The 27,640-nt window shown below is 45.4% G+C and overlaps 2 protein-coding genes across 2 annotated transcripts in view; one reads left to right on the top strand and one right to left on the bottom strand.

Moving 5' to 3' along the window:
• The window catches only part of ADAMTS14 (ADAM metallopeptidase with thrombospondin type 1 motif 14), a 99,656-nt gene extending 90,642 nt beyond the window's left edge, over positions 1-9,014 (top strand). The window contains exons 18-22 of the mRNA XM_074958940.1: positions 1,469-1,601; positions 2,298-2,505; positions 3,585-3,714; positions 4,616-4,726; positions 7,842-9,014. Coding sequence (XP_074815041.1) covers positions 1,469-1,601; positions 2,298-2,505; positions 3,585-3,714; positions 4,616-4,726; positions 7,842-8,470 — 1,211 coding nt within the window. The 3' untranslated portion in view covers positions 8,471-9,014. The remainder of the gene's footprint in view (positions 1-1,468; positions 1,602-2,297; positions 2,506-3,584; positions 3,715-4,615; positions 4,727-7,841) is intronic.
• Positions 9,015-16,003: 6,989 nt separating this feature from the next.
• LOC141991339 (steroidogenic acute regulatory protein, mitochondrial-like) lies at positions 16,004-26,841 on the bottom strand. Its single transcript, XM_074959641.1, has 7 exons — positions 26,835-26,841; positions 24,627-24,749; positions 23,121-23,266; positions 22,041-22,199; positions 19,168-19,352; positions 18,058-18,151; positions 16,004-16,105 (listed from the first exon to the last, which is right to left on the bottom strand). Exons 1-7 carry the CDS (start codon positions 26,839-26,841, stop codon positions 16,004-16,006), a joined length of 816 nt encoding a protein of 271 aa, XP_074815742.1.
• Between the last annotated feature and the right edge of the window lie 799 nt (positions 26,842-27,640).

Below are 27,640 nucleotides of genomic sequence, written 5' to 3'. Positions count from 1 at the left end.
GGATATCTTGTGTGCACACAGAACAGGTAATTGTGCACACAGCTGCCATTTTTTATGTGCGAATGTTGGTTTTGCACAATCACAAGATGCACTAGCAATTTTTGTAATCTCACTTAAGGAGGATCTCTGAAAATGTAACCAGGTCTTTAAGTCAGGTTTCTGAAGCTTTGCTTAAAAGTACACACCCAGGCTCTATACAAATGAAAATCATCTCACTGTTATTCTTACAGATTTGGGGAAGGGCCTAATCATAGCAAATTATAGAAATGGAAAGACCTGTAAGACCCACTAACACTTCCACCTGTCATTGCTGGTTTGTTCCCTCCAGTACCTGGGTCATTCCCTACACTGAGAGACAGGAAGTGTGTGTGTCTGTGTGCAGGTTCTGGGGTGCTTGTTACACAAATGAATGGATAAGATGCCACACTTACATAAGTTACCAAATCCTTATAGCTCCCGTTTCAAGGCAGGTGAAATCATAATAATTATGGAACAAATAAATGTAAACTCTATCCAGAGCATTGAAATAAATCAGTTTTTAAAAGTCAATGCAGATCTGATGGCTCCAGCTTGTCCTCATTTCCTTGTAACTGTGATTTTTTAAAAATAAATATTGGCATTTGGGAAGGTTTAGGGACTGGCAAAGATGGAACCGAAGTCCTTGTTTTAGCTACAAGCGGCTGCAATGTGACCTTCTCTTATACGTACTCCACCAATGAACATAATCCTGAGATGGAGGGACCGCCCTCTTGAAGAGTGAATGGAAGCTCATGCTTCAGGCTAGCTTAGCCCAGACCTGGTCTTTTTGCAAGCAAATGTGACCAGTGTGCCAAATTCTAACATTTTGGGTCTCTCTTGTGATGTGGATTCTTTTCTTTTTCATCAGGGGAAGTAAGCTCCAAACTAAGGCCCATCAAACTCTTTTCAATAGTCAAAAATTCACCAGAGCTCAGGGGCTCGTCTGCTATGTCCGCTTTGTGATCCCTGAGGGACCTTATGGCAGTGGCCTAAATTAGAGCTACTCTCTTGCACACTCACACTGTGTCTGAGCAGAATTGGAATGCAGTCAGGAATCTGGTCCTAGTTTTGCAGAGGTGAAATGGCATTTCCCATTGGCTACATAGCAGCCAGCAACCATATGGGTCAGGCAGGAATATGGGAATGACTGGGGTATTCCAGACTGAGTAGCATTATCTCACCACCACCTCCTTGTTGACTGCAAATATATTTGGTGCCTTTGTGTGTTTGTGTGTGTACAGCCTAGAGGAAGTATTATCTGGCTGCATTATGGCCCCTTGTATGACATGCTGAACTCCAAAGTTGGAGTGCAAAGTCATAGCAGAAAAGCAAGACGAGCTAATTAGAGGGATCCAACTAATGGTTATCAAGATGGAGTTCCAAACCAAGTTGTGTGTATACTGGTGATTCCCTTACTTCCTGTGTATTTTTCTTTCTGTGGTTCCTTCAGGCATCCAGTACACCAAGTATGGCTGTCGGAGGAAAAGCGATAACCGGATGGTGCATCGGAACTTCTGTGATAATGGCAAGAAACCCAAGCCAATCCGGAGGCGATGTAACCCGCAGGAGTGCTCCCAGCCAGCGTGAGTTCTCCCCCCTACAATCATGACACTGTGCTGTGCCTGCATGAAGGTTCTCAGGGTTAAGGCAGGAGGCTCTGGTCATTTTCATTATTGGCGTTGGTGTGAGAGCTAGCATGAGCAGCCTTTCTCCCTCCTCCTCCCAAGTCAAAGAGGTGGAGGGATCCAAATATTGCAAAGGGTAAGTTGTTTTCTTTTAAATCCCCCCCTGATCCCACCCCCATCCTGAAAAGTACAAAAGGATAAAATCTCGGTGACCCAGTACTGTCCAAATAAGGCAGGGACATGTGCGAGGGAACTGACAATGACTTTAAGTCATGGAAGGCATAACTGTTCCTAATGGGTTATGCAGGCTGTCACAGAGGGACCAGGACAAACTTGCCATTGTTTGGCCTACTGGAGTCCAACACATTAGATCAGCAGAAAACCCAACTGTAAGGCTCAGAGAGACAGGTTCTCAGCTTCTGTAAATCAAGTAGCTCTACTGAGTTCAGTGGAATTATCCTGGTTGACACCTGTGGAGGATTTGCTCCTGAATCTGAAGACTGTGCTACAGCTAGGAATATGAGCTTCCAGATCTCTTCTGAGGACTCTCAATCTGTGATCTCAAAGCTCCAGAAAGATAAGCCAATCAGAATCTGAAAAATCCAAATATTCTCCCCCTCAACCTGTTGACAGTGCTGTATTTTAATGATTCAGCTGGATGGCAGAGGAATGGGGAGCCTGCAGCAAGTCCTGTGGCAAGCTAGGAGTTCAGATAAGGGTGGTGCAGTGTGTCCAGCACCTCCTGAATGGCACGAACCGGACGGTACACACCAAATACTGCACAGGAGATCGACCGGACACACGCAGGGCCTGCAGCCGCTTGCCCTGTCCAGCCCAATGGAGGACAGGGGCCTGGTCCCAGGTGCGTGAGCCCAGGTTCTGCAATGCATACAATGTTGTATAGTAAAGCTTTTATTCCAAAGATCTGCAGATTACAATTCCAGTGTAATTGGTTGCTACCTGATTCAAAAACTCCAGAAAGCATGATCATCATACATCTCAGGAGCCTGCTGACTTGCAAAAGAACCTGCTTCACTACCATGGAAAACCCACCAATCTTTGGTGATTGGTGGCCAGTGGCCATGCTAAGTAGCTGGGGGTTAGCACTGAAACCTCCCTTATTCTGGTGGGAGCTGAGAGCGTTTTCACAGTCAGGAGGATATTTTTATACAGCACACACAGTGTAACATTATCCGGAGATATGTTTCACTCTTAAGTGCCTGATCCAAAGCCCAGTGAAGTCAACAGAAAGATTTCCATTGAATTCCTTGGGCTTTGCATCAGGCCCAAGAGAACAAGGCGTGTGGAGGAACACATTTGCTATGGGTTAATATAAATCACCTAGATAGCAAATGAATTCTATAGTGAACTAGATAATGACATAGACGGCAGGTGATATTATTGTTTGGGTTTGTAGGAAGACAAGAGAAAAGTAGCTTTCCATGTAGTCCCTTTTTAGAGGCAGACAGGGGTGTGTATATGTGGGCATGGTAATGCCTCTGTCCAGCCCAGAAGAAAGCTAAGTCATTGGTGGCAGAGTAGGGATGGGGGGTGGGGGGCGCTTATAATGAGAGACCAGTGGTATCAAAGCTAGGGGGAAATACTTGATATTTAATTCACTTCAGTGCATTTGAGAAGCCAAACATTTCATCTCCAGAGGTACCTTCATGATATAGAGATGAAAGTCATTCTGGCTTGGAAGGTTAAGCAGTATCCAGCCAAGGGGACAAATTTCACCAGAGCCGGGAAGATCTCTATCCATTGGTCTGAATACTAATTTGTGTGTGTTTATATATATAGTCTTGCACATGTGCGCACACACACACAGAGTTCTTTTTGAAGCTCCTGGTAGCATGAGGTGCATTTCGATGTCTCCATCCCTGCTTTTTTCCCCCGGCACTGATAGGTGTATTTTTTCCCCTCCTTGGTGATTTGACACAGTGCTCAGTCAGCTGTGGAGAAGGCATCCAGCAGCGCCAGGTGGTGTGCAAGGCCAGTGACAATAGCATTGGGCAATGTGAAGATGAGAAACCAGAGACTGTCCATGTCTGCAAAATGGCAGCATGCCCAGGTGAGAGGAGCTGAAATGTCACTGGAGCAGACTCTCCTAGAGTCAGTCATGGAATCAAACTGAGAAACGGTCAGTGATGTGGTACATGTTGGACTCCTTTGCATGTAGATCTATTCTACTGATGTGTAAGGCTATGGAGGGTGATATAGTTTACATGCCGAGGAGCAGAAGAAGGTGTTACAAGATATAAGTTAAGGATTCAGGTTGTTCCTGAAAATCCACTTCCCTAGATACCGGTATTCACATATTCCCATTCGCTTCAATTTAAAACAGCCGCTGTTACCGTCTTGGTAGAGTACCTGTGCTGTGCTGCTAACTGTACTAGTCAGTAAGCCCTGATGTTCCATCAGCTTCAGGGGAATGCTGATGAAACACTGGCAACACAGCTGAAGTGACCTTGAGGACCAGCAGGGAAAAATGTTAACAGACCAGACTGACACTACCAAAATGTACAGCACTCCTGGCCTTTCCAGTCTTCGTCCTTTCTTTAGGACCAGAGACCGTGTAAAATTTTCAGAGGGTGTTGCGATGTGTGAATAATTGATGGTTACGGTGAGACCATCAAATTTATTTTAATCCTTGGCCAAGATTTTTAACAGTGGTTTTGGATGCCTCAGTTTTGGGTGCCCAATCTAAGTTTCCTTACGAGGCCTAATTTTCAGAAAGCTGAGCACCTGCTCTCAGAAAATCAGGTCCCTTTTTAAGGTGGCTAAGGTTGCACACCCAAAAATTGAGGCACCCCAAAACCGATGTTACTTTAAAAAATCTTGAGGTGGGTCTCTAGAAGACAAGGGCTAGTGCAAGGAACACTCCCCACCACACCTAGTCTCAAATTTTTTTGGAAATGCCTCTGTTGGGCTAATGTTTATGACTAAACTTTTTGGCCGTGATCTACCTACAGGAAAGCTACCAAGTATTGCAGCAAACACAGATACCAGTGATCATGTGACTCCGAAAGTACAGTGGGTACCCCAGGATGGGCCCAAAAATCCTGTTAATAAGATATCTTCAAGTAAGTTTCCACTTTTCCTAAGTTTGTCTCTTGGAGCAGAAGTCTCTTTACCTGCATTAGATAGATTAGGAAGGGATTCTGCTATTAAATGTTTACAAGCCGCCCTCTTTCTCTTCCGTGACTGAAGTGGAAATAATTTAATGGAGGACACCATTTTTTGAAGGCTAGCGGAGACCTTTCTCAAAGGGAGATCAAAAGGTTAATGCTCCATAATGGACACCAGAAGAGAATACAAGATTAGTTTGGTTGCAGTCTGAAGTTGTCAAATGCTACCGTGCTAAGATGGGTGTGCTGGGAAATGCCCCACCATCTCCCTATTTCATGCTTAGTGAGATTGAAGTTAGACCACGTAGCAGGGTCTCAGTTGGTCCGCCCAGCCGCTGGGGGCGGTGGAGAGCTACTGCCTCACCGAAAGGCCTTGGTCACACCTTTCAGTCAATGGGGAGTTAGCGGAGGGAGGTGTGCCTGCACGAGTCTGTGGTGCACCCCTCAGGCAAGGGAGCGCCGGCACACGTCCGTGGCGCGCCCCTCAGACAGGGGAGCGCCGGCACGCGTCCGTGGTCTTTATCGGGATTCTGCTACCTGAGGTGGGGTGGCCAGGGTAGGGGAACGCAGGCCCACCTGACTCCATTGCGTTCCAGCCCAGGGCCCTGACAGTGACGGGAGGAGAGGGTCCCACCACTGGGTCAGCGGGGATCCGTCCGCAACATGCTGACCAAATACTGACTCATCACACTGTCCAGTTCTGCCCCTGGGCTATTCCTACCCGGTCTCTTGAGTGGGTCCATCTGGTTCCTCCAACTCGTCGGGATATTCAGCCACCAGTAGCCCCGGTAGCTCCTGCTCACCCTCGGTGTCGGGCTCCCTCTGGCTCAGGTCGCTGCCCAGCTCCTCCAGTTCTTTGAGGCACTCTGCGGCTGGCAGTCCTGGTAGCCCGAGTCCTTCCTCAAGGTCAGGTTTCCCCTGGTTTAGGGCCTCCCCTGGCTCGGCAGCAGGGTCTGCAGGGAACAGCCAGTGTCTGTGTCTGTCTCCCTCCCTGGTGCTGCCCTCACTGGGCTAAGGGCCCCGCCTTTTGTACTTCCGGTTCCACCCCTCCCCTTCCGGGGGGGGGAGTAAGCTTGGCCTGGCCCCGCCCACTCAGGCTGAGAGAGTGGCTCTTTACCCTCTGGTTTGGAAGGAGGCCACCCTGGCTCCCTACAGACCACTAACACTGTTCTTTGTCCTTCCCTAAAGTCAGCATTCAGCATTCACCTGAGCTGCTTGTTCAGAAACCTGACCTTTGCGGCATTCTGTTCAAGTGTTAGAGGTTCCCTTCACCATTTCTTCCCTTGCCACCCTCCGTGCTCCCTTCTATGGGTTTTACAATTGGAGGATGACCCAAACTCTCTTCTGAGTCTTTCCCTTGACAATTAAAGAAGTCACTGAGGGTTCACTTTTGTATCTAACCGTGAAATTAGGGTGCCATCTAGTGGCCCTTGATATACAGTTGTAAGGATTTTCCTAGTATCAGAGGGGTAGCCGTGTTAGTCTGTATCCACAAAAACGAGGAGTCTGGTGGCACCTTAAAGACTAACAGATTTATTTGGGCATAAGGTTTCTGTCCCTTGCCTCACCAATACTACCATTATGGATAAGAAATGTCATTTGTTAACTTTTGGAGTTTGCATTTAAAAGGATCCCTTGCGTTACATTTCTCTTTCACACAAATGTGGCCAAACGCCAGTATCGGTTTTGCCCGTGAATTCCCTTGTAAATATTGTCATTTTTTAAAGTCCTTGTGGTGGTACAAAGAGCAGTGACACCTTGGGTCAGGTGGCCTTTTCCTAATCTTAGACATCTTGTGTTGTGGTAGGAAACTGGATAGCTACATGGACAGGGAATTAGTAACTTTTAAGTTATTTCAAATCTGATAGGGAGGTAGTCACAGGAAGTTATCATTTGATGGCCTCTCTGGGTTAAGCTGATAGTCCCATTCTATTAGTGGGCAAATGTCAACATCAGAAGATGATTCTAACAAATGACTTTCTTGTCATTTTTATCTGTTACTGCCAAAAGTATGCTAGATTCTTGTCTAGATGTGAAGAAGACAAAGTCCCTGTCCCAGGCCCCAGTTCAGCAACGCATGTTAACACATGCATACAGAGTAATTCCATTCAATTCAATGGGATTTATGCTAAAAATTATGCATGTTCTTAGGTATATAGAAGTTCTTAGGTACTTGCTATATCAGTACTCCAAAGAAGTAGACATGAGAAGGATTAAGGGCCTGATCCAAAGCCCTTGGAATGCCTTCCATTCTGGGCTTTGCATCAGGCCCTAAATGAGCCTGGAGTCTTTAATTAGCGTCTCATCCCTTAAGATGATTGTTCCTCAGAAGCATTGAGGCCTATTGGCGTGGGGGAGCTTCCATTGCTGTTGATTTTACTTCTGACCTGTCAGTGGGTGGATGTCTCCAGCAGCAATGTGACTCCGGCACCCACCACTCAACGCTAACGTCATCTAGTAAAGTTAAAACAATGGAGTCATTCGATTATCTTGGTTTGTAGTGACAATTGTAGCTGAAATGCCTGCCTTATTTGAACTGGTCTCTTAAAGGGGAAAGGTCCTACGTCCTATTGCTAATCCCTTCAGCCAAACATTTCACCATTTTGGTTCATTTAAGAAAACATTTGTGCATCTTTGCACATCTTGATTTTATTAGGAAGTGGGAGTACCAAAGTACTGCAGAGAAGCAAGCTGTACCTTTGGTATGCACAGTCTTTCTAATAATAATAATAACAATAATTAATAATATTTTGGTACTTCTGTTACACCTTTCCTCTGAGGAGCTGAGTGCTTCCAACATGCCTGAAACCAGAAAGTCAAGATCTACAGATCAGAGAGGGCCACAGGAGAGTTCACAGTTTTCCATGCTTAAACCAAACCTTGAATTTGAAATTTGACCAATGCTAAACATGATGTAACACCAAGTGTAATATGGCATTTTACTCTGACAGCAGCTTTATGGGATAATTTTAAACCCATGTATGCAGTGATTTTGGATCGTATTTTGTGCACATTACTATTGTATGTCTGGTTATACTCACTAGCTTCTTTATAAATGTCTTTGTCACAGAAGAGCCTTGCCTTGGGGACAAGTCCATATTCTGTCAGATGGAAGTTCTGGCTCGCTACTGCTCCATCCCTGGCTACAACAAACTCTGTTGTGAGTCCTGTGGCAAAAAGGTCTCCACCACCAGCATGCCGCCCAGTGTAGACCAAAGTGCTTCAGAGACTGAAAGTCATGAGGGTGCTTTCTTTCCCAGCCCAGTCACACCACTGCCCTTTCATCCCACTGCCCGGCACCGCCCACATAGGGTACAAAGCACAGCTGCCAAAGAGACAGATGCATCCCAAGCTGCTCACGTCCAGCTGTCCAGCACAGAAGGTTCAGCTTCCCATGGAACCTCTTGGGCTAATGCTGCGACCCAGTCTCGGGGCACTCCAGTCGATGATACTTCAAAAGTTGACACCTCAAGACCACTACCTCCTAGCCGGCAGGCTGCAGCAGGGCAGAGTTCTGGGGAACTCTGGGGCAGCACTGCCTTTCAGTGGTTCTCTCCCGCCTTGAACAAACCTATCGGTGCACACAGCGAAAGTGATTCCTCTGTCCCCTCCCAGGGCATAGCACGACAGAGAAGGCATAATACTGGAACCAAGCAGCTGGGGAACAGTCTCAGAATCTCCTCCCCTGTTGTGACATGAAGTATTTTCCCAAAGTCTCTCTTGTCGACGGTTTACATGGGCAGAGCAGCCGAGTTTCCGAGCCACTTTCGGAAACGGATGAGACACAGAATTAAAAACCGAACAGAAGGCTACCGAAAAAATGGCTTCATTTTTATGACTTTTCGGCAGTGGCACTTTTTCATTCTTTATTGGAATAATGAAAAAAGATCAGATCAAAGGAAGAAACAAAAGGAAGAAACAGCACAGGCCACTGGGTTGCAAATGAACCCCAAGCAGTGGCTGAGCCCGCATGGCTTGTGCAGCCCACACCTGGTTACCTCAGAGGGTGGCTTGAATCAATCGGGCATTTCCTTCCAAGGTGCTACAAAGCGATTTTTCGAGCAATAAAACAAAAGGCAACAGAAAGGACCTTTTGACCCTCAGCTCAGTCCTCACTCACCTGCTGCTGTTATCCATGTGGCAAGGATCACAGTGGACTCTGAAATCCTGTTGGAAATGGTGCTGCAAATAGATTTTCTATTCTTAACCTCAGTGAAGAGCAGAGGAGGGGGCAAGGGAACAGCAGGCCAGATGGACTTGTACTCCATACATGTGGATGGGGAGACCCAGTTTCAAAAGCAGGGTCAGGGGAGGGGCTGTCAGCATCCTGACCCAGCTGGCAGAGGGGATGGTACATGGCAGGGGTGTTTGGCTTCTTTGGGAGGGGGTGTGGTGGTCCTTGGACTGCACTTCGCTCACAACCTGTCTCCAGCTGCTTAGGGTGTCCTTTCAAGGTGGACAGCCTGTGTTTGTGTCTGGAGGCCCTACATAGTGAGGCAATGGCAAGGTCAGTCACCAGAGAAGGAGGCAGAAGTGGGGGAAGGAGGGTGGCGTTAACCACAGAGAAAATGAGGGAATTCAGTACATAAATATGTTGCAAATTCCTGTGTTTGTGACAGAAGTGTGTTGCCCTGAAGGTCCTGAGGAGAGCAGCCCCTGCGTAGAACAGTTTGGTTAGCGACGTGTGGCTCCCACAATGCACTTCTCTTCATTTGAAATTTTGGCTGTGGGGGTGTGTGCTTGTCCTTTAAAACTGTTCTATAAGGTGCTGTTTTGATTCCTGCTGAGACCCCATGAGTGGGGAGGGTCCCAGAGCCCAGGTTCCAGCCTGAACACAAACATCTACACTGCAGTTAAACAGTCCTGTGGCCTGAGCCCTGTGAGCCCAAGTCAGCTGACATGGGCCAGCCACTGGTGTTCAATTGCAGTGTGGACATACCCATCTAGTCTGACTCTGTTCGTGCTCCCACTGAAGTCAATGGCAAAACTTCCACGAGCAGGATTGAGCCCAGTCAAGCAAGGTGCTGAACATCTCCTGAGAGGGCTGACTTCAGTGGGAGTTGAGGGCTCTCAGAAGATTGCAGCTGGCGTTCAGTGCTTTGCAGGAGCCAGGCCTAATCTGGACAAGATGGATACAAATAAGACAAGACAACAGTTCGGGCAAAGGCGGGTGAGGGACCATTGCAAATGAGAATAAGGTAGGCAAAATTGCTGGAATAGTAGGTGGGTTTGAAAGCGAGGCCATGCTTGGCAGACGGATGTTGAGACATTAGTCCAGCTGCAAATCCGTTCTCAAAAATAAATTTTTCTGAAATTTGTGCTTACTGTGGGCTTACTTTTGCTCCCACGGAAATCAGTGACAAAATTCCCTGCTGTCTTCAGTGGGAGCAGGATTGTGCCCCTGTAGTTGTCACTAGTGCAGGAAAGAACGTGGGTCAGCTGATCTGCAATATGCCCTCAGACTCTAGACTGCAAGCCTCATGGAGTGTTTCACAGCTCAGTAAGCGTCAGATCCACCTCATGCCTCGTGTGAAGGGCTGAGTCCAGACCTCCTCTTGACTTGGCTGCTGAGGAAGTCCAGCCCTTTGTAGGAGATGCCCAGCATCCAGAAGGTGTGGGGCCTAGATAATCTTCCTCTTGTGTCAGAGACCAGGACACTCACTTGCCTCAAAAGGATGCTGTAAAGAGAAAAATATTGTTACCCTTTTTTGACCCGAGCAGCTAGTCAAATTTCAGGGCCATGGGGATGTTCCAGCTGGAAGTAACAATTGATGGAGTCTGCTATTTTCTTTGCTGCAATCTTGTTTATTTACAAGGAATGTGCAAAGCCCTGTTTCTCTGATCGCAGGAGGAATCAAGAGCAAAGGGAGCATTTCCTTAGCTTACTGCCCCAAGCCTCTTTAGCCAACAGCCCAAAAGCTTTTTCTCACTAGCTTTGTCCAGGATCACACTGTGCTCACGGGCTGTTGCTTGGCTTTCTTGATTTTTGCGTGCCTCTCTCTCTGTTCTTGTCTGTCTTTAGTTTCTGTGTGTTCTCCCTCTCTCCCCCAACTCAACCCCTCCACCTACACAATCCAAAACTCCTGAGTGGGCTCTGTTTGGCCTTGTTTTAAGTGTGGTCCCTTAAATGTCTCACAGCTATTTTAAGTGGAGGTCACATTCATATGTTAGTTGCATTGAGGTTTTAACTCAGCCCATAACAAGGTGTAATCCAGTCCATACGCATATATTGTTGGTTAGTGCTTTTAAGGCTTTAATTTTAAATGATATGTTTGCAAGAAGAAGAGCTCTATAATATGAATGAAGTGTACATACACCAAAGTGACAAAAGGGGTAGAAATGCTCAAAAAACCAATAATTTGTTAAACTAATGAAATCCTTTGGGGCCTTTTGGAAGGAATGGGGAGTAGTGAAAAATGGTTTGTTCTTTCTTTACTGCCTCTTACATTTTTATGTTTTTTACCTTCTGCATTGGAAGGCTTGCTGTGACATTTTAACCAAGGGCAAAAAATGCTGAGTGTCTGGGTTGGTAGTGACTCTCTGCACCCTCACAGGTGGCTGACAAGATGGGTAGGGAACTCTCTCTCTGAATCTGAGACAGGGGAGGGATAGCTGGGCTGCCCACATGTTTTGGGCCTGAGGTGAGGTCACTGGCAGGCCCGGAACTCAGAGTCCCAGCTATATGCTTCTGAAGGCTACATTAAGTATTTAAAGGCCAGTGTAGTGCTGGAGACTTAGCCAAAGAAAAGGAAGCCATGGACAGAGTGTCTAGTTGGTACACTGTGCATGCTGTATCAATAATACCGGCCTGGTCTGTTGCAGCTGGTTAGTTTCTGTTGTAAGGAATTTGAAGCTATTGGAGATCAGATCAATCAATCCCTGAATGCAAACTGCTTGTGACCTGCTGTCCCTCAGAGACACTTTATACTGGTGTATAAAATGGGTTTAGTGAAAGCAGAAACCTGATTGGTTTACAAAGGTTCATTTAATTCAGGGAGCTAGTGCAATTTCATGTCAGACCATCGCAGACCCCTTACCAAAATGTAAGAAACAAGCATTCTTAAAACTAACAACACTTGTAAGGAAATGCAGTAACAGGATGTCTGTGATAGAGGCATGCAGGTTTCTGGAACCATCATGGACCCTTTCATAGGTTTGCTGCAAACCTTGGGCCTAATTCTGGCAAGAGCTTCACCAATGTAAATCTGGAGTAACCTCACTAATTTTAATAGAGTCACTCCAGATTTACATTGGTGTAACAAATCAGAATCTGGTCCTTAGATGACTTCTTACTGCAAACTGCACACAACATTAGTGGCTTGTCCCTCTGATTGAAATATCATTATGAACTCTTTAAGGGAGTGCTTGAGTGTCAGTGTTTATTTATTATGCCAAAGATAATGCTTCATTTTGTGTGTTGTTTACTCTTTAAAGAGCATTCTTTTCTAAGACTTTCACCTGAAGCTTACAGCTCCCACCAAGGTACATTACCTAGATGGCAACACCCACTGGGAGGAATGGGTTAGGAAATACCGCATCATGCTCCACAATTACTGTCTGTAGCCAGTGGTCATCCCTGATCAGTATTGTGAGCAGGTTTGAGTGCCAGAATACCAGCAGCTCCACTGCAGCCCCAGCCTCTGGAGAGTTTGGGGTGGGGTAGGAACCGTTCTCCATCTCATCAACAACTACTCCCAGTGCACCAGCATGGCTAAGATCTGGAAACCTGTCACATGTGGAGTCAAACTGAGAGCCCTGACATCAGGGGGTGGGTGTGACACATTATATAAACATAGCACATAATTAATACCAATTATGCACTAAAACATAGTACATAATTGTGATGACTCACTGCATCAGCTCCAAAATCATAATGTGAACTAGTAACTTGTAGGCCACATCTGTTATGACATTTACTTTGAATCCACAGGGAAAAGCTGGGAGGAGGGAACTGTTGCCTGCTGGAGATGGTAACATGCATCTCTCCTGCTAGTTCTGTGGCAACTCAATACAGAGTTGGGATTAAGATGAACATAGGCGGTTTTTCAGCTTTTTCCCCCTGAAGCAAAACTTTTCCCTCAAGCAGGTTCAACACGTTTGCTCTTTGCCTCTCACAAAACCTGTTTACTTCAAGCATTAAAAAATGATTGCTAACTATCATTGCTTGGGATGTCTCCAGAAAGCAGCACATGTGCAGGCCCTTGCACTCCACACACAACAGCTGTCCTAGGCATTGTACGAGTTTTGTATTGCAGCATCTAGGAGCAAGTCTTTATCTCAGGACTGGCTGAATAAGCACCGTCTATAGTAGTTTGTCCCTACTGTGAGCAGGAAGCTATAGGCTTAGCAGCTACACCAGTACACCGATTCCTGCCGCCTATGTTCCACAGTGCAGTATGTCAGATTTGGAAATTACCCCAAAGCCCTCACACCCTGCAACATGACTGAGTGCTGTAGGATGGTGCTTCAAGAATCCTGGAACCCACTGGTACAACAATGGTTGTAAGATTGTGTGTGGATGTACCAAGAGAGTTCTGCAAAAGTATTAATGTTGCATGGACAAGCAACACAACAAACCAGTTGATGTGATTGATGTGCCTAAAATGGTTTTCTTGCGTAGTGTAGACAGATCTGTAGTGAATTGGGCATTTGTTTGATGTTGGTGAGGTCCTAATACATACTTGGTTTGCAAACCCAGAGAAAACACTAGTCACCACCAGAGCTGGGCACAACAGTGAGACTCAAATTTATATGAAGTAGGTGCAGTTTAAGGTCTTGCACAGGGATGTACCAGTGTCACAACAGCTAATGACACTATGTGTATGGGGCAAGTCACATCACCAATCTCTCCATCCCACAGCAGTGAAGATTTGTCTCCCCGACCTCTGCCACTCCCACCCACAAGAAGATTGTATGTTGCAGCTGATACCTAACAGGTTGAGTGGAGCTGGGACTTGGGATAGTTTCCTATCTCCTCCTGGGCCGACGAACACGTCAAATCATTCCTGTGATGTAACCTTGTCCAGTGTTACGATGTATAAAGTTTTGTACATATAAGATTCAGAGCTTTTTAATATTTATTAATTTTGTTGGTGGTGGGGTTTTTTTGAAACTCTTAATGTAAAAAATCCACTCATTGCCCTCACCCTTTTCTGTTGGTTTATTTTTGAGGGCAGTGGGGGAAATATACCATGTGAATAATGCAACCTGTGTGTGATTATTGAGAAGTGGGTTGAGCAGTAGCAGGGGTCCTGGGCAGTAGTCCCAGATTGTAGCTCCCTGCGCGTTATGCAAGAGGGAAGGAATGGGCAGGAAGTAGATTTCATTCTGGGTTCAGGAAGAATGATATGGGGAGGAGGGTTATAAAAGTGACTCCACTGCCTTGCACCTGTTTAAAGTGAGTATGCAGTACTGCTGAGTCTGGATTAGTGGAGTGTAACATCCAAAGAATGAGCTTTGTCCATATTTCTATCATTAGGGGACTGTGTTCAATAACCCTTTCCCCACCTCCAGTCCACCTCTCTGGCTGGGGTATAAATCAGAAGCACTATCAGTTAATTCAGGCTTTAAGGAGAACAGTATTTCATTTCTTTATTTAACTTCAACAAAACCCACACAGACACACTCCTGGCTGTGTCCCATGAAATCTTAGAGACATTTTGGCAATGTTTCTATTCAGTAAATGAGAGTGACCCAAGAAACACACAAACACACACACTTATAAATTAGCAAGCACACTGAAATGGCTGCAATAACTACATTTCATAAAAACCAGATGAGCCTGCTTGGTTCATGCAGTCTGACCCACTATTACAGTGTTTGGTTTTAATTATGTTTCATAGTTTCTGTGCAGTGAGACATGCGGCCATCTGTTCGGTGAGCAAAATGGGGATGGATTCATTCAAAAAAGCATCCCATTTCTAAGAAGGCCATGTTAGTTAAAGGGCCAGAAAAATTGCTCCCCGTGGTTTTAAGATTCTAATTTGGAGTAGTTAGTATGGTTTATCCTAGTTATAAATGTGTAGCAATGCAACCACTGGGAAATCCCATCTCATGGACAGATCATGACCTCTATTCACAGATTAGAATGTCACTGGAATCCAAGTGTATTTGTAACTCACTGCAATTCTATCCCTCTTCTCTGTACAGTTTAATTATCAGGGCTCTGCCTTGATGGACAAAAAGTGTCTTACCTCATTCAACTTGGCTTAACATGATTGGAGAGCCCCATCAAGACCTAGGCTCGAATGTCTGAAGCTATGTTACCTGGCCCTGTTTTAACCTTGACTACATCCTTGGCTACTGCACAGCCTGCTAACATGGCTTCAAATGTGTTAGCTTAATAAGACTGGAAAGTTCCGTCAAGACACAGGCTAACGTGTTTGAAAAACACACCCTTTTTGCCAATCAAGACAGGGCCTAGGGCTCTGGGGATTGAAGCTTCCCTCTTAATATCTGGTACCATCAAATTAGAGAAAAATAAAAATGAGTTTCGACTTTCTAAAGAAAAGGTGACTGACCAGTTCAAGCCAAAGACCAGCACCCAAGTGTTTCAGTGTCAGATGAAACTGGCAACAGACTAAAGCAGAGAAACAAACCCTGCTTCATAAATGTCGAACAGAAGTTAATATGAAAAAGTATAAAATATCTTGTAGGTCCTGTGGTAGGAGCTGACTTACCACTAGAGGGAGCCAGACACCATATTACTGTTCTAGTACAGGAAGGGGTGAGCTCACACTTAGGCCTAGTCCTTAGGCTCTGGAGGCAAGTGCCTTGTCATTTGGGCAGAATGTAGTGCTAGGGAGCAGAGATTATTTCAGTGACATCCCCACACTTCTGGACACAGCACAACAGCCCCTAACTGAGCTCCTGTTAGTGTTACAAGCTACCCGGATCACAACTTGTATGTTGCTGGCTGCTGGGGACACTGCCCAGTCCAGCTCTGGACAGAAAAGTGGTGGAGAAAGACGTAAGTAGAAGCCCAAACCATCCCTATAGGCCCTAGCCCTACAATGCAGCCCATGCGCTGCAGCTGCACACCCTCCAAGCTTTGGGGTGTTTCACGTCAGGATGAGAATTTTGCTTTTCAGTTGATCTCCAGTTGTAATGCCGCCTTGGCTGTAGCAGCGTTTAAGTAAACATGAAAGGCACAGGCCTAGCCCTTGTTTCCTGCAGCCTCCTTCTCCCTTTATGGCAGCCTTGTGCTGTGAGAGAGTCCATCCTCCCAGAAGCTCAGGGGTGTGCTGTGGTGGAAAGGTGCCGGCGTAGGTGTCTGATAAAGTCCACTTGAGACTGAGGTATGACACGGTTGATAATGGACTTGGGGATCCATCCCTTAAAAAAAACAAAACATCTTTAAATAAGCAGGGCTGAAGATTTCAGTGCAACGAATTTGCCAGCCTCAGCTCAGTTTTGGAGAGAGTGGCTGGAGTGACTCCATCCATGTAGGTGCAAATTCAGGAGTCTGGCAGCCTGGAGTCTCTTCTGGGGAATGTCTCCAGAGTGGGGGATGTGTGGATCAGAGGGAGGGGGACACTTTGCAGGTACAGACTGGCTGTGTCAGCTTTGTACACCCACTGCAGTAGCCCCGGGGTCAGGGGTCATACTAGGTTGGACTAGAGGAGACAAGGACAGAGAGCTGAGGTTATCCTGTGGCCTGGCAATTAGAGCTAGTCTGAACAATGGAGGTCTAAGATGCCTCCTCTCAGTTCCTGCCCCAGTGTCAGCACAGGGGTGAATCCTGCCCACAGGGCACAACTCGGGCAAAAAAATAAAAATTCTGTGCACAATATGTTAAAATTCTGCAAATTTTATCCATCAAATAAATGTGGAGGCTCCAGCATGACATTGGGGAGCACAGACCACTGGCTGCACAGAGATGGGAGATCAGGAGATCACTGTGCAGCTCCTTCCCCCTCTCTTCCCCGGGGAAACGGACTCAGCAATGAGATTACACCTGACCCTGACACAGTGCAAGGACCAGGCCTGCCCCAGAAACACCCCAGGGCCCTGCCTCTCCGTGCCAGGTGCACAAGGTGTGTGCTGGCAGGCAGGCTCAGCAAGGTAGGATCCAAGTGTGGAGGGGCTTAGTGTGGGGGGATACAGGTGTGGGTTGAGAGAGTTTTGTGTGGGAGAAGCTGGGTGCGGACAGCTCAGTGGGGGATCTGGGTGCAGGGTGGATCTGGATGCACAGGGGCTTGTTGGGGGGTTCTGAGTGCAATGATAATGGGACTCTGCAGGGGGGTCTGGGTGAAGGTGTTTGGGGCTCAGCGGCGGGGTTATGTGTGGGGGGGAATAGAGCTCAGCAGGGGGGCCTGGGTGGGGGGGACTCAGTGAGGGGGTCGAGATGCTGGGGGAGTGGGGCTCCGTGGGGTGGGGAAATTCAGGTGTAGCAAGTTGGGGCTCAGGAGGGTGGGGATCTGGGTATGGGTGGCTCATTGGGGAGGTGCGGGGGAAGTGGGGCTCTGGGTGCAGGGGGGTGAAGCTCAGCAGGAGGGTCTGGGTATAAGGGGGTCTGGATGCACAGGGATTGGCCGGTACAGGGAGCAGCTCCCTGTACAGTGAGCCTCTGGCTCCCTGCACCTAAGGAGTGATGGGTGCAGGAAGCATGGGCGGGGGAGGGGGGGGAGTTTGCAGAGCTTCCTACAGCTGGGGGAGGGTCTGACCCAGCCCCGGATGCCATACAGGGGAAGAACAAGTCCTGTCCTCCCCAGCCCAGCTGGGACAAGCAGCTGAGCCCGGTGCAGAGTAGGAGCCACCAGCCGGGTCTTCCCCAGTCCCGCTCCGTGCCCCACAGTGATTTACCTCTCCGCTGGCTGCCCTGGGCACCCGAAACATACTGCTGGGGAAGGTTGCAAGACTGCTCTTGTGGCTTCCCTTTGGTTCCCTGTCAGAAAGTCATTTTTCTGTGGGGAAGCAAAGAAATCTGCAGGGAACATACATTTTGCACATGTGCAGTGGTGCAGAATTCCCCCAGGAGTACTGTGTCAGCTTGCACTGTGCATTCCTTCCCTGAAGCAAAGGAAAAGAGAATGCACCCATCCTGGGGGCTCCTGAGAGTATATACAGCTTGGCTAGCTACCAGTATTAATGTGATGACAAACCATGCTAAGGAGCGCAAAGTCAGCCTGGCTATTATTTTACAGCAATCCATTCCCCAGCTCCCAGAAAGGATCATTGCCTTTCAGTCCTCCTTATACTGCACGTCTCCCTCCCACAGGCGGCATGTGGCGACTTGTGGCAATAGCAAAGGGGTCATATATCCTAGCAAGGCAGCATGAACTTGCCTTGAGGTCCATGCTCAGGAGCCAGGTGAAGCGAGTCTGACATCGGTCACCTTCCAGTGGTTGCAGAACAATGCAGCTCAACCCAGACTCAGCCCTGGCAGTTGGGGGAGAAAAAGGAATTTAGCTTCTTTCTGAAGGGAGACCAACTGAACCTTCTGACTTGGACACTAAAGTAGCTCTAGCCATCTCAGGTTTGGATTAACACATCTGCTCACATCGAAACCTGCTTACAAGCTCTCCATGACATCCCTTCTTACTGGACTGAGCCAATTGTGCATCAATTAAATACAAATAGATTGAAAGTCCATGGATTGAGGTCTGATAATAATGCCACGGATGGGTAGTTCTTCCTGGGGAAAGAAGTTTGACTAACCATTGAACTGTACAGGTATCAGCTCTCATCTTAATAGGCATCACCTTACTAGTCACATTTCATTTTAGATTCCTAGGCCCGGTCCTTCCATGACCTCTGTGCAAGCAGACCCCTGCAGCTAATGTGTCTCTGCGTGGCCACATGGGAATGCCTGTACAGATGTTATTGTAGGGTCAGGCCCATACTTTGTAAGTGGATTTAGAGCTCATGAAAACAATGGAGTGTACCAGTGATGTAGGCTAGAAACCAGGCAGAGCACTCTATACAGCCCATCTAATGCACCTAAGGCCTAATCTGCATCAGACCCTACCGTTCCAGTCCTGCCCCTTCTACCAAGATATCACATTCCTGAGCTGCACCTTATTCTGTTTCAGATCTCCTGATTAGAGATGAGTACTGGTGTCTATCTGTGCACTGGGTTTGTGATGGGCCCAAAAGAAGGCTGGGATCTTCACTTGTAACGGTGCCTTGTTAAAAATAAAATGTAAAAGCTCAATTATTTAACGCCTTACCTGCCTTACGGTTGCTAGGTGCTAACTGTTCAGAAGAGTGGTTTCTGTGTGGCCCTAGATGTGTGTTGTGCTGAACATATTTGTATTCCACTGAAATTGTGTATTCGTGCTCTCTCTCTCACACACACACATACCCCCCTATAGGGAAGATGTACCTCTTGAGTGCACAACACACATGCTAAAATAATGCATGCACAGATTCCTGTTAACATTCAGAGCCTTCACCTGACTTGCCCCTTTTGCATGGGCATGAACTCGGAGTGGGTTGCAGTGCCAACCAGATACACAGTTGTCTCCTTCTTCCAGCAGTGCCGTACACTGACAAAGTCCCTTTGGCCAATGAGGTTTCCAGGGCGCTGAGCAGTGATCTCGTGAGTCAACAGGGTATCCTTCCCAATTCTTTGAAGGATCTTTAGCAAGGACACAAACCAAAGAACTGAATAGAAACTATTGGAAGGGAAACTGTAACAACCAAACAGTCTGGAAAACCTGGTCCCCTTCCAAACAAGCATAGGGGGTGACAACAGCCCATGAACCAACTGGCCATTTTGTTCCCTTAAAGGCACTAATGGTTTTGCAAAACAAATGCTTGTTCTCCTTGCTGGCACCTTTCCACAGCTGTGGAAACCCACCTTTAAATGTATTCTTGGTACATCTTTGAGTAGTAGAGGTGGAATGTTCTAACCATCCCTCCCCATCTTTTTCCAAAGCTGCTATGATCAAGGCATATCTACAGGAGCAAAGGCTGGACTTCATGCCCCATTTAGAATCTTGTTCCTTCCTTGCATATATAGGTTTAATGCATGATTGGGAAAGTATCAACCTGTACCAAGACTTGGCAGGTTGGGGTTAACACTATCTTCCTCAGCAGAGGAAAGATCACAGCTGCAAGCGCTAAGTGCAGGGACTGGCAGGGTGGGAGAGCTTGACCAGCTGCGGATAATTAAATAATCCTCCCAGTACAGTATAAGGGGGATTTGCCCCTAGGAACTTGGGTTAACCACTATTAGGAGTGATAAGCTGTAAGAAGTAGTTAGTCCTGTTGACCTAAGAAGAAATGTTATTAGCTAGCAACAGTTTATGGGTTAGGTACTTCTCTAATACGATTACTTCCTTTAAAGGGGTGGGGAGTGTTTCTAATGCTAGTGTGGAAGCTAAGCTGAAAGAGACAGAATGTACTGATTAGAAAATACAGTGTGACTCCACTAGCCTGTGTAGAAGCTAGCCAGGGATGTGCCCTGAGGTGTAATGCAGCAGAGGTGATGTTGATCTCTGACTAGCAAGTTACTAAACTCAGGAGAGCAGGAATTAGAGGCCAAATCAAAACAAACTAGAGAGACTTAATTCTAAGATGCAATGCACTCAAAATCTACTCCCAGTGCTGTGCCCCCCACTGCAGTACAGCAGCATTACTAGCAGTCTTGGGTCCTGAGAAGAAGAGAACATTTCTGGGAAAACACCCCAGGGTAGGAATGGTCAGATCTGCAGTCTGTTAGCCAATGGGAAAAGGCTGTTTCTGCTCTGACTAGTTATTTCTTTTACTTCTGATTAGGTACTTGACCTCCTATTAAGAACCCAACCCTCTATTGTGTTTGGGGTGGGGAGAGGAGGTGTGTTTCTCTATTTTATTGTTGAAGACCTTTTCAAAGAACTTTGTACAATCAGTTTAATTATCCAAGTGGCTGTCAGCATTCCAATAGGTTTCCGCTGCACATCTCTGACTTGTGAACTTTGTGATTTACATGGACTTCATTAAATGACTCAGCACATACATTCATTTCACTCAGTTAATTAGCATTATCTGTGCATTAGTTCATGGTCACTTTACTTGATGGTCTTATAAAGAAACTCTGCACACTGATGTCTGCATGGGGGCATAAAGGCAGCAGCTTGTTTCTGTATAAAAATTAAACTCTTCCAGTTTACTGTTTGCTGTGACCCAGTGCAAATATCTAACAGCTGATCAAACAATGAGAGGATGACACCCCTGTTCTGAGTTCCATCTTTGGTCTCCTGGACCAGTCACTAATATATTTGACAATGATCAATATAAGTTTCCCACAATCAAGGTGCCCAAGGAAATTGTTTTACTTCCTCTTTCTTGATGAATATGGTATCCAAAACAAAAAGCCCTTCAGCGCTCTCACTCTCAAGTAAATCTTAAAATATATGCTAGTGTATCAGAACTCCATGCCCCACTTTAACACCTGCTCTTTTACTGCATTTAGTTTGAGGTCCATGTTCTCAGCAAGGTGCAATAGTTGTATGTAATAGGCTCTACCTCTTCTAAATAGCCTGAGTCCTTCTGTGCAGTTTTGTCTGTGGGATTATATCCTGCACTTTCAGGGAATGGCATTGACATTCAATACAGTTCTCTCTTCTAAGATCCTATATAGGTTCCTGTGAGCCTAGGTCTAGCTGGTAGGTGGAGACTCTTATCACAAGTATATTCTATCGGACCTCCACTATCAGTATTGGCTTATTGTGAATTTTTAAGTAAGGTTTGAAGAGTTTGGTTTTGACCTACAAAGCCCTAAACGGCTTAGGTCCTACCTATCGGAGAGACCACCTCTTTCCCTGTGACATACTGTCACAGCGGAGATCAGCAGAGGAGCTGGAGCTGAAGCCCCACTGGCATATACAATACACAAAGGGACTGCTGGCAGGGTATTCTTGACAATGGCCCCATGGCATTAGAATTCACCCTTCCCCTTGGCCTGAAATAACCCCAGCCTGCTGACCTTCAGGCCATGCTGTAAAGTTCAGCTCTTTATCCAGGCACTGGAAATGGAAGGGAGTGTGGGTGGGAAGCTGTCAAAAATGGGGAATTACTTAGCGGGAAGAGGGGATTTGAGCTCCTGAGTAGCCTGGTTTGCTGCTGGAGGGTTATGCTGAAGGACACTGCTGCACTTTAGCTATATTTGGGTATTTATTTTGGCTGTGGTTTTTTTTCAAGTTCTGTCAAGGGTCCTGAGAGCATTTATATAAATGTAAATAAATAACTGCAGGAGGCTTTGGGAGAGATTTGTGAGCAGGCAAAGCAGTAGCAGACGAGAAACTGGAGGCTGTAGAATGCCCAGACCCATCTCTCCATTTACCTTTACTCGACTAAGGGTAGGATTCCACTCAGGCATTTGCTCCAGCTTCTCAAACAGTTCATAGTATAGCTGGTCCACTGGAACGCCCAGCACCGCCTCCATTCGGAAGACTTTGCCAAGCCTAGGAAGAACTGTACTCAGCACCAACTCTCCTTTTCCCTGGGATGAAAGAACACATGGCAGGGTAATCCTAATCACAATGATGTAGGTGTGCTGGAATCAGGACCCAGGCCTATATCAGTTAGCCTGCCCGCACTCCCTGCCAGGTCACGCACAGTTTGGCACTGACTCATTCACTGACATAATGGGCCTTTCTAATAAATGATTTTGGTCCTTTTTCATCACCATTTGTTTTATAGATGAAAGTCATTATCTTTAAATCATGTCACTACTATTTATTTATAAAATATTCACCACCAGAGGTTCATTCTGTGCTTGCTGTTTCCTTTCTAGCTAAAGGAAACTATCCTTCTAAAGGTCTTAATATATAAGCACATAAATAACAAAAACCAGAACACAGACATGAGTTGGTGTCTGTTAATTTTGTAGCATAAACATTCTGAACTTTCTCGGGGACTATGATTGACTGACTTCCCCTCAAAGCCTTTTCATCTTGTCTATTTGTTTAATGTATTCGTGCGTGTGCTTAGCCAATTGTCTGTTAGAAGTTGCACCTGTTTCCTTTTACATTGACCATAATGTAGAATAGTTTCCTGTAAGCCCTCCTGTTATCTACCTGCTTTTCTGTATCTTCACTCATACCATATGCCCTGGCAGTCACACCCTTTCTCTCTCTCTCACACACACAGCCCTCTAGCCTCTCAAACTAATTCACCCATAGTCCTTTCCATGCACAGGCAGGTGGAAATGTGATAGACATTTTGCCGTTGCTGTTTTGACACTGGCCTTTTAATCTTGAAAGGGGCTCTATGGGGGAGGGCATTGCTAGAGATCGTTATTAACAATAATAAGAGGAAGTGATAAATTCCATCTAGCCCTTCCGCATCCCCCAAGATTTTCTCAGCATGAAACTTTTTTGGACTACTAGAGTAACAAAGGCAACAAGTGCAAAGACTGTACCTGGTAGGTTTCTGTCTGCCAGCCATCTTGCCGTTGCAGTATCCCTAAAGCTCCACGCAGGGTGGCTTCTCCTTGATTCACATAGGAAAGCTCCATGTTTGAAAACCAGCTGGAGTTAACATCAGAGCCATGTTCTGGACCCACAGCTACAGCAGCAAGCGCAAAGTACTTGTTCATGTATGTTCAAAAGCCTCCCTACTTTGCCTATATACTCTGGCCTTTGATAAGGATACACAATAGATCTGCTGTTTCATGAGTTGTGTGTGGAATTACAGTGTGCGCTGATGGGCCTCTCAGCTCAGGCCCAGCCCTATAAGAAGATAGATCTGAATCGTCTTTGACTTTGGAGAAGTCCAGACCCGAACATCTTTGCTTGGGGGGGCCCTCTCCAATATAACATACAGAGCAACATCCCATTGCCAGCTAGCCATTTAAGTCAGTTTTCCCATTGTTGATGTCAGAAGGCTATGAGTCATGGTCATGACATCACAACTGCAGAATAAAATATCTTTAAAGTAGAAAACCATTTAAACAGGTGACTTTTTAAGCAATAGCATTAATATCCAAATAAACTATCGCCAATATGCTGATTGGCCCAAACACTTGAGGTAGCATCATTCCACCACACTAGAACAAAATTTTCCTGAAATCAAGCCACGTATATAAAACAAAATGAAAAGCCTTGTCTACAACAGCCTCACTTGGACAACGGCTCTCAAAAGCCCAGTGTTGACATATAGGCACCTGCATCTACATCAGTTTTTACCATTATACGAAACTGTTTTTAAGTGCGATGTATAAAAACATCTTCAGTGACCATGGTTGTATTGGTCAGTAGAGATGGGGCACAACTGGATAAAATCAAAACCATTTGAAGGAGGCACTTACTAGCTATGAGCTGACTTGCTGAAAAGTATTTTTTAAAAATTGCACTTAAAACTAGTTCCCACCAGTAATGTGATAGAAACTGAATGCAGATGGGGACTATTTAGTAGTGTTACATATACCACATTGCCTCTCCAACGAATTGTTCAAAAGAACAGGACAGGTAGTTCCCATCTGCAAATCTTTGGGTAATTATTAGATGGGACTAAAAACACTGTTTAGATATTACAAAACACTGTTGACTGGACTCAACCTTTACTACAAGTCTTTTTGGATTTCATTTTGTGACGAGTTCATTTGGTCTCTCTTACAAGTCTCAGGATGAATATACCATTGGTTAGACAAAAGTCTGGCCGCTAGCCAATACTGAGATGGTTATGAATTATTCAAGGTATTGAGACCTCTCATATGATGAGAATAACATTAATTCTGTGTTCTCTGCAGTATAGCACTACCTCTGGTTATAGATCAGTCACATTCAGGACAGTCTTAATACACATCCATCCATCCAGGGGTTTGCAGGTAGCACACACAGGCTGTGCCAGCTGCAGGAGGAACCACCTATGGGAGATTTCTTAGGACATGCAACATTCAAGCATCTGTGATAAACAGAACTCTTACCAGGGTCCTCCCACATTATCCTCTGAATATAATCAGGAACTGTAGAAGACAGGCAGTGAGATCCTTTTGACATGAGTCCTCTTGTGTCATGCCCAATAGCTGAGAGAGCCATTCTCTTCAAACCTACAGGGGGACAAACATAGACAGCTGCTAAAATGTATCATATTCAGTAAGGAGGCACATTGGCCTGGAGATTGGTGCAAAGGTCTGAGAGCAAAGAGAACACTAATTAGATTCACTCGCTCACTGGATGACCGTGGATGGCTTTTGGGCAAGGCACTTCACTGCCTTACGCGTTAGTTTATTTTAGTTGGAAAATAAAATTAAAGAAACCTCTTGCCTCATAACAGGTGGTTTTTCCAGCCATGGTAGAGTAGCAATCAACTGTCTGGAGAGGGAAGAATCTGGTGAACTGCCAGAAAATTGCCTGGAACTGTAGAGATGACCAAAAAGTTTCAAATTTTTTCAGTAAAAAAGGCATCTTTACCTGGCAGAAAAGTGGTGAGTTTCAAAATTTTTCATGCAAACAGGGATAAAGTTTACAGGAAAATTTTCATGAGAAATGTTCCAATTTTTCAATCTGATCTAGCAGGACTCCTCTCAGTAAGGTGTGTGTTGGCCTCATGAACTGTCAAAGCCAAGTTTGTGATGATGGCCCAAAATAAGGAGCATGAACCAAATATTCAGAGAGGAAACTTCAAATGCTGTGGGATTGCTTCCATCAGGGTAAATGGTCTTTTTATAACATCAGTATTCATTATACTTTTAGTTTAATGTAAACAGTTTTCAATAATAAAGGTAAGGGGACATCAAATTTGTGTGGAATGTAGGTAATTTGGGGATTAAAATGAGTATCATCCCACAAAATGAGGGACACTTAAGCAGTATGGTGAAAATTTCTAACGACATCACACTGCTGGTAGCTTGCAGAAAAGAATCAGATGTACAGAGGTGTAGAATTTAAGGCCATTAAGATCATCTAATCTCGCCTCCTGAATAACACAGGCCTTAGAAACTCATCCCGTAATTCCTGCATCAAGCCCGTGACTTCCATTTGACCTTGGGTGTCAAAAACATTCCAGTAGAGGAATGAGGGGAGTTTGCGTTTTTCAGTTCTCTAACATTTTCCTGTCTAAAACATAAATTAATGAAAGCCACAGTTAAAATGTTGAGCACAGTACACTTCTTTAATCCCAGGATGTTGCATCATATTTCACTGAGCTGCTGCACATTATTGTAGCCCTGTCTCACTGCAGTTCTGCACCTCTGTGATAAATCAGTAATATCTGCTTCAAAACACACCCTCCCCCTGCATCCTACTGTAATACACTGCACTTGACTGCAGCAAAAAGGATCCCTGTATCATAGAACAGGGTCTCTCTGCAGAACAGTGCAGCAAGAAACACTATGTTGGGGGAAATCTGATTCATGGGCATCACAATGAATTGTTCCCTGGCATCAAAAATCTGGTTTGGAAGGATTTGATTTTTGATGATAAATTTCAGTGGATGCCAATGTTTATTTCCAGATATTTCTAAAGTTGATTTTTTTGCACTAGCAGGAACTACCGTTCCTCTCCAAGATACTAATAATGTTGTTTATTCTGAATGTAATAAATTCAGGAACCAAGTCATAATTTTTGACCATGAGAATATGTAATGATTTGTTGTTAGGTCTGCTAGCAAAGAAGGTACCTGTTGTCTACCAATGCAACATATCCTATGGTTCAGATCCTCAGCTGATATAAATGGTCTCAGGATTTGGTTCCATGTGTTTTCAACTTTCCCTCCCTATATATGTTGATTATTAATGATCCCATTTTTATGCTATATATATTTTTTTTGCATAAAGGCAAAGAACAATTAGCAGCATTTACAGATTAAAATCTGACCCTTCCTAAACATGATATAGCAAAATAGGAATATATGCACTATATACATGTCAGCCTGTTTATAAATGTGTCTGTCTGACTGTATGTCTATATAAATATATACATATATATTTTATCTGTAGAGTGGTGACTGATGCTATTTTCTGTGCGACTGAGAGCGTCCACTGTATAGGACATAGCAATTTATTGTGGTTGTCCTGTAGAATCACACCAGTTATTCAGAGGACAACACTTCTCCATGGTTGACACTACATGGAGGAATATATTTACAGTATATTGTATGCTCTGCTTTATAGACCAAGGAGAGTTCTGCTTACCAGTCATCTTTCGGAGGTGCTCATGTGAGATCCCACAGCACAGTTTGAAAGTTGCTGACAACATGGTGTGGAGGTGTCTGCTGCCTCTTGTATTCAGTGTAAAAGCTGACAATGGCACTAAATCATGCCTTTATAGTGATTTTGAAGGACAACACCTGATGATATGGACCATGCTTCTAGAAAGCAGCTGGGAATGAGGAGCATCCAAGGACAAGGCAACCAGAGGGAGGGGCCGGAGAGAGGCACCCACAGTAATGAGAAATCACTGCTTTTGTTTAAGCATTTTACGGTCAGCACTTTCCCTTGGTTTTGGACAGTCAGTCTCATTACTGTATTCCAAGCATATCGATCAGTTACTAAGCCTTTTCTGGAACCTCCTGGTACTTTTTTCTCTCTCCAAACAAACTGCAACATACTGTGCTGAGCAAGGCCCATTCTGAGGTTAGACATCCCAGATTAAAATCTGTGTTAATCACCCACATGCACCATTTCAGCTACTTGTGAACACCTACTTCGGCTAACACCCGTGAGCTATGTTAACTTGTAGGTATCCACTGAAGATTATGATGAAGGTTTCTGTGCACAAACTATAACAGACTGGTATGGTTTTGGCTCTAAACGGGATGTGAATGGAGTTCAAGGCCTGTAATTTTCTGTAGTGTACACTGTAAGCTTCTTGCTGCTCTGGTTAAAATGGGAAATGTGCACCCTTTGAACCCTTCCAACCATGGCAGAAAAACAGTGGATATAATTGGTTTGTTAGGAAGATCAGTAATGTGATATGAATACTTTCACTAAAAATGCTG

Source organism: Natator depressus, chromosome 7 (assembly GCF_965152275.1).
Source record: "Natator depressus isolate rNatDep1 chromosome 7, rNatDep2.hap1, whole genome shotgun sequence".
Lineage (NCBI taxonomy): Eukaryota > Metazoa > Chordata > Testudines > Cheloniidae > Natator > Natator depressus.
The sequence above is the reverse complement of the archived record's forward strand: the minus strand, read 5'-3'. Positions and strand labels throughout refer to the sequence as shown.

Excerpts from the sequence above, each read along its gene's own strand:
- LOC141991339 (XM_074959641.1), bottom strand. Across the intron at positions 23,267-24,626 it reads GATAATGTGGGAGGACCCTG|CTGTGGGTCCAGAACATGGC; the intron begins GTAAGAGTTCTG and ends TTGCTGCTGTAG. Across the intron at positions 19,353-22,040 it reads CTACCCTTAGTCGAGTAAAG|ATCCTTCAAAGAATTGGGAA; the intron begins GTAAATGGAGAG and ends TCCTTGCTAAAG.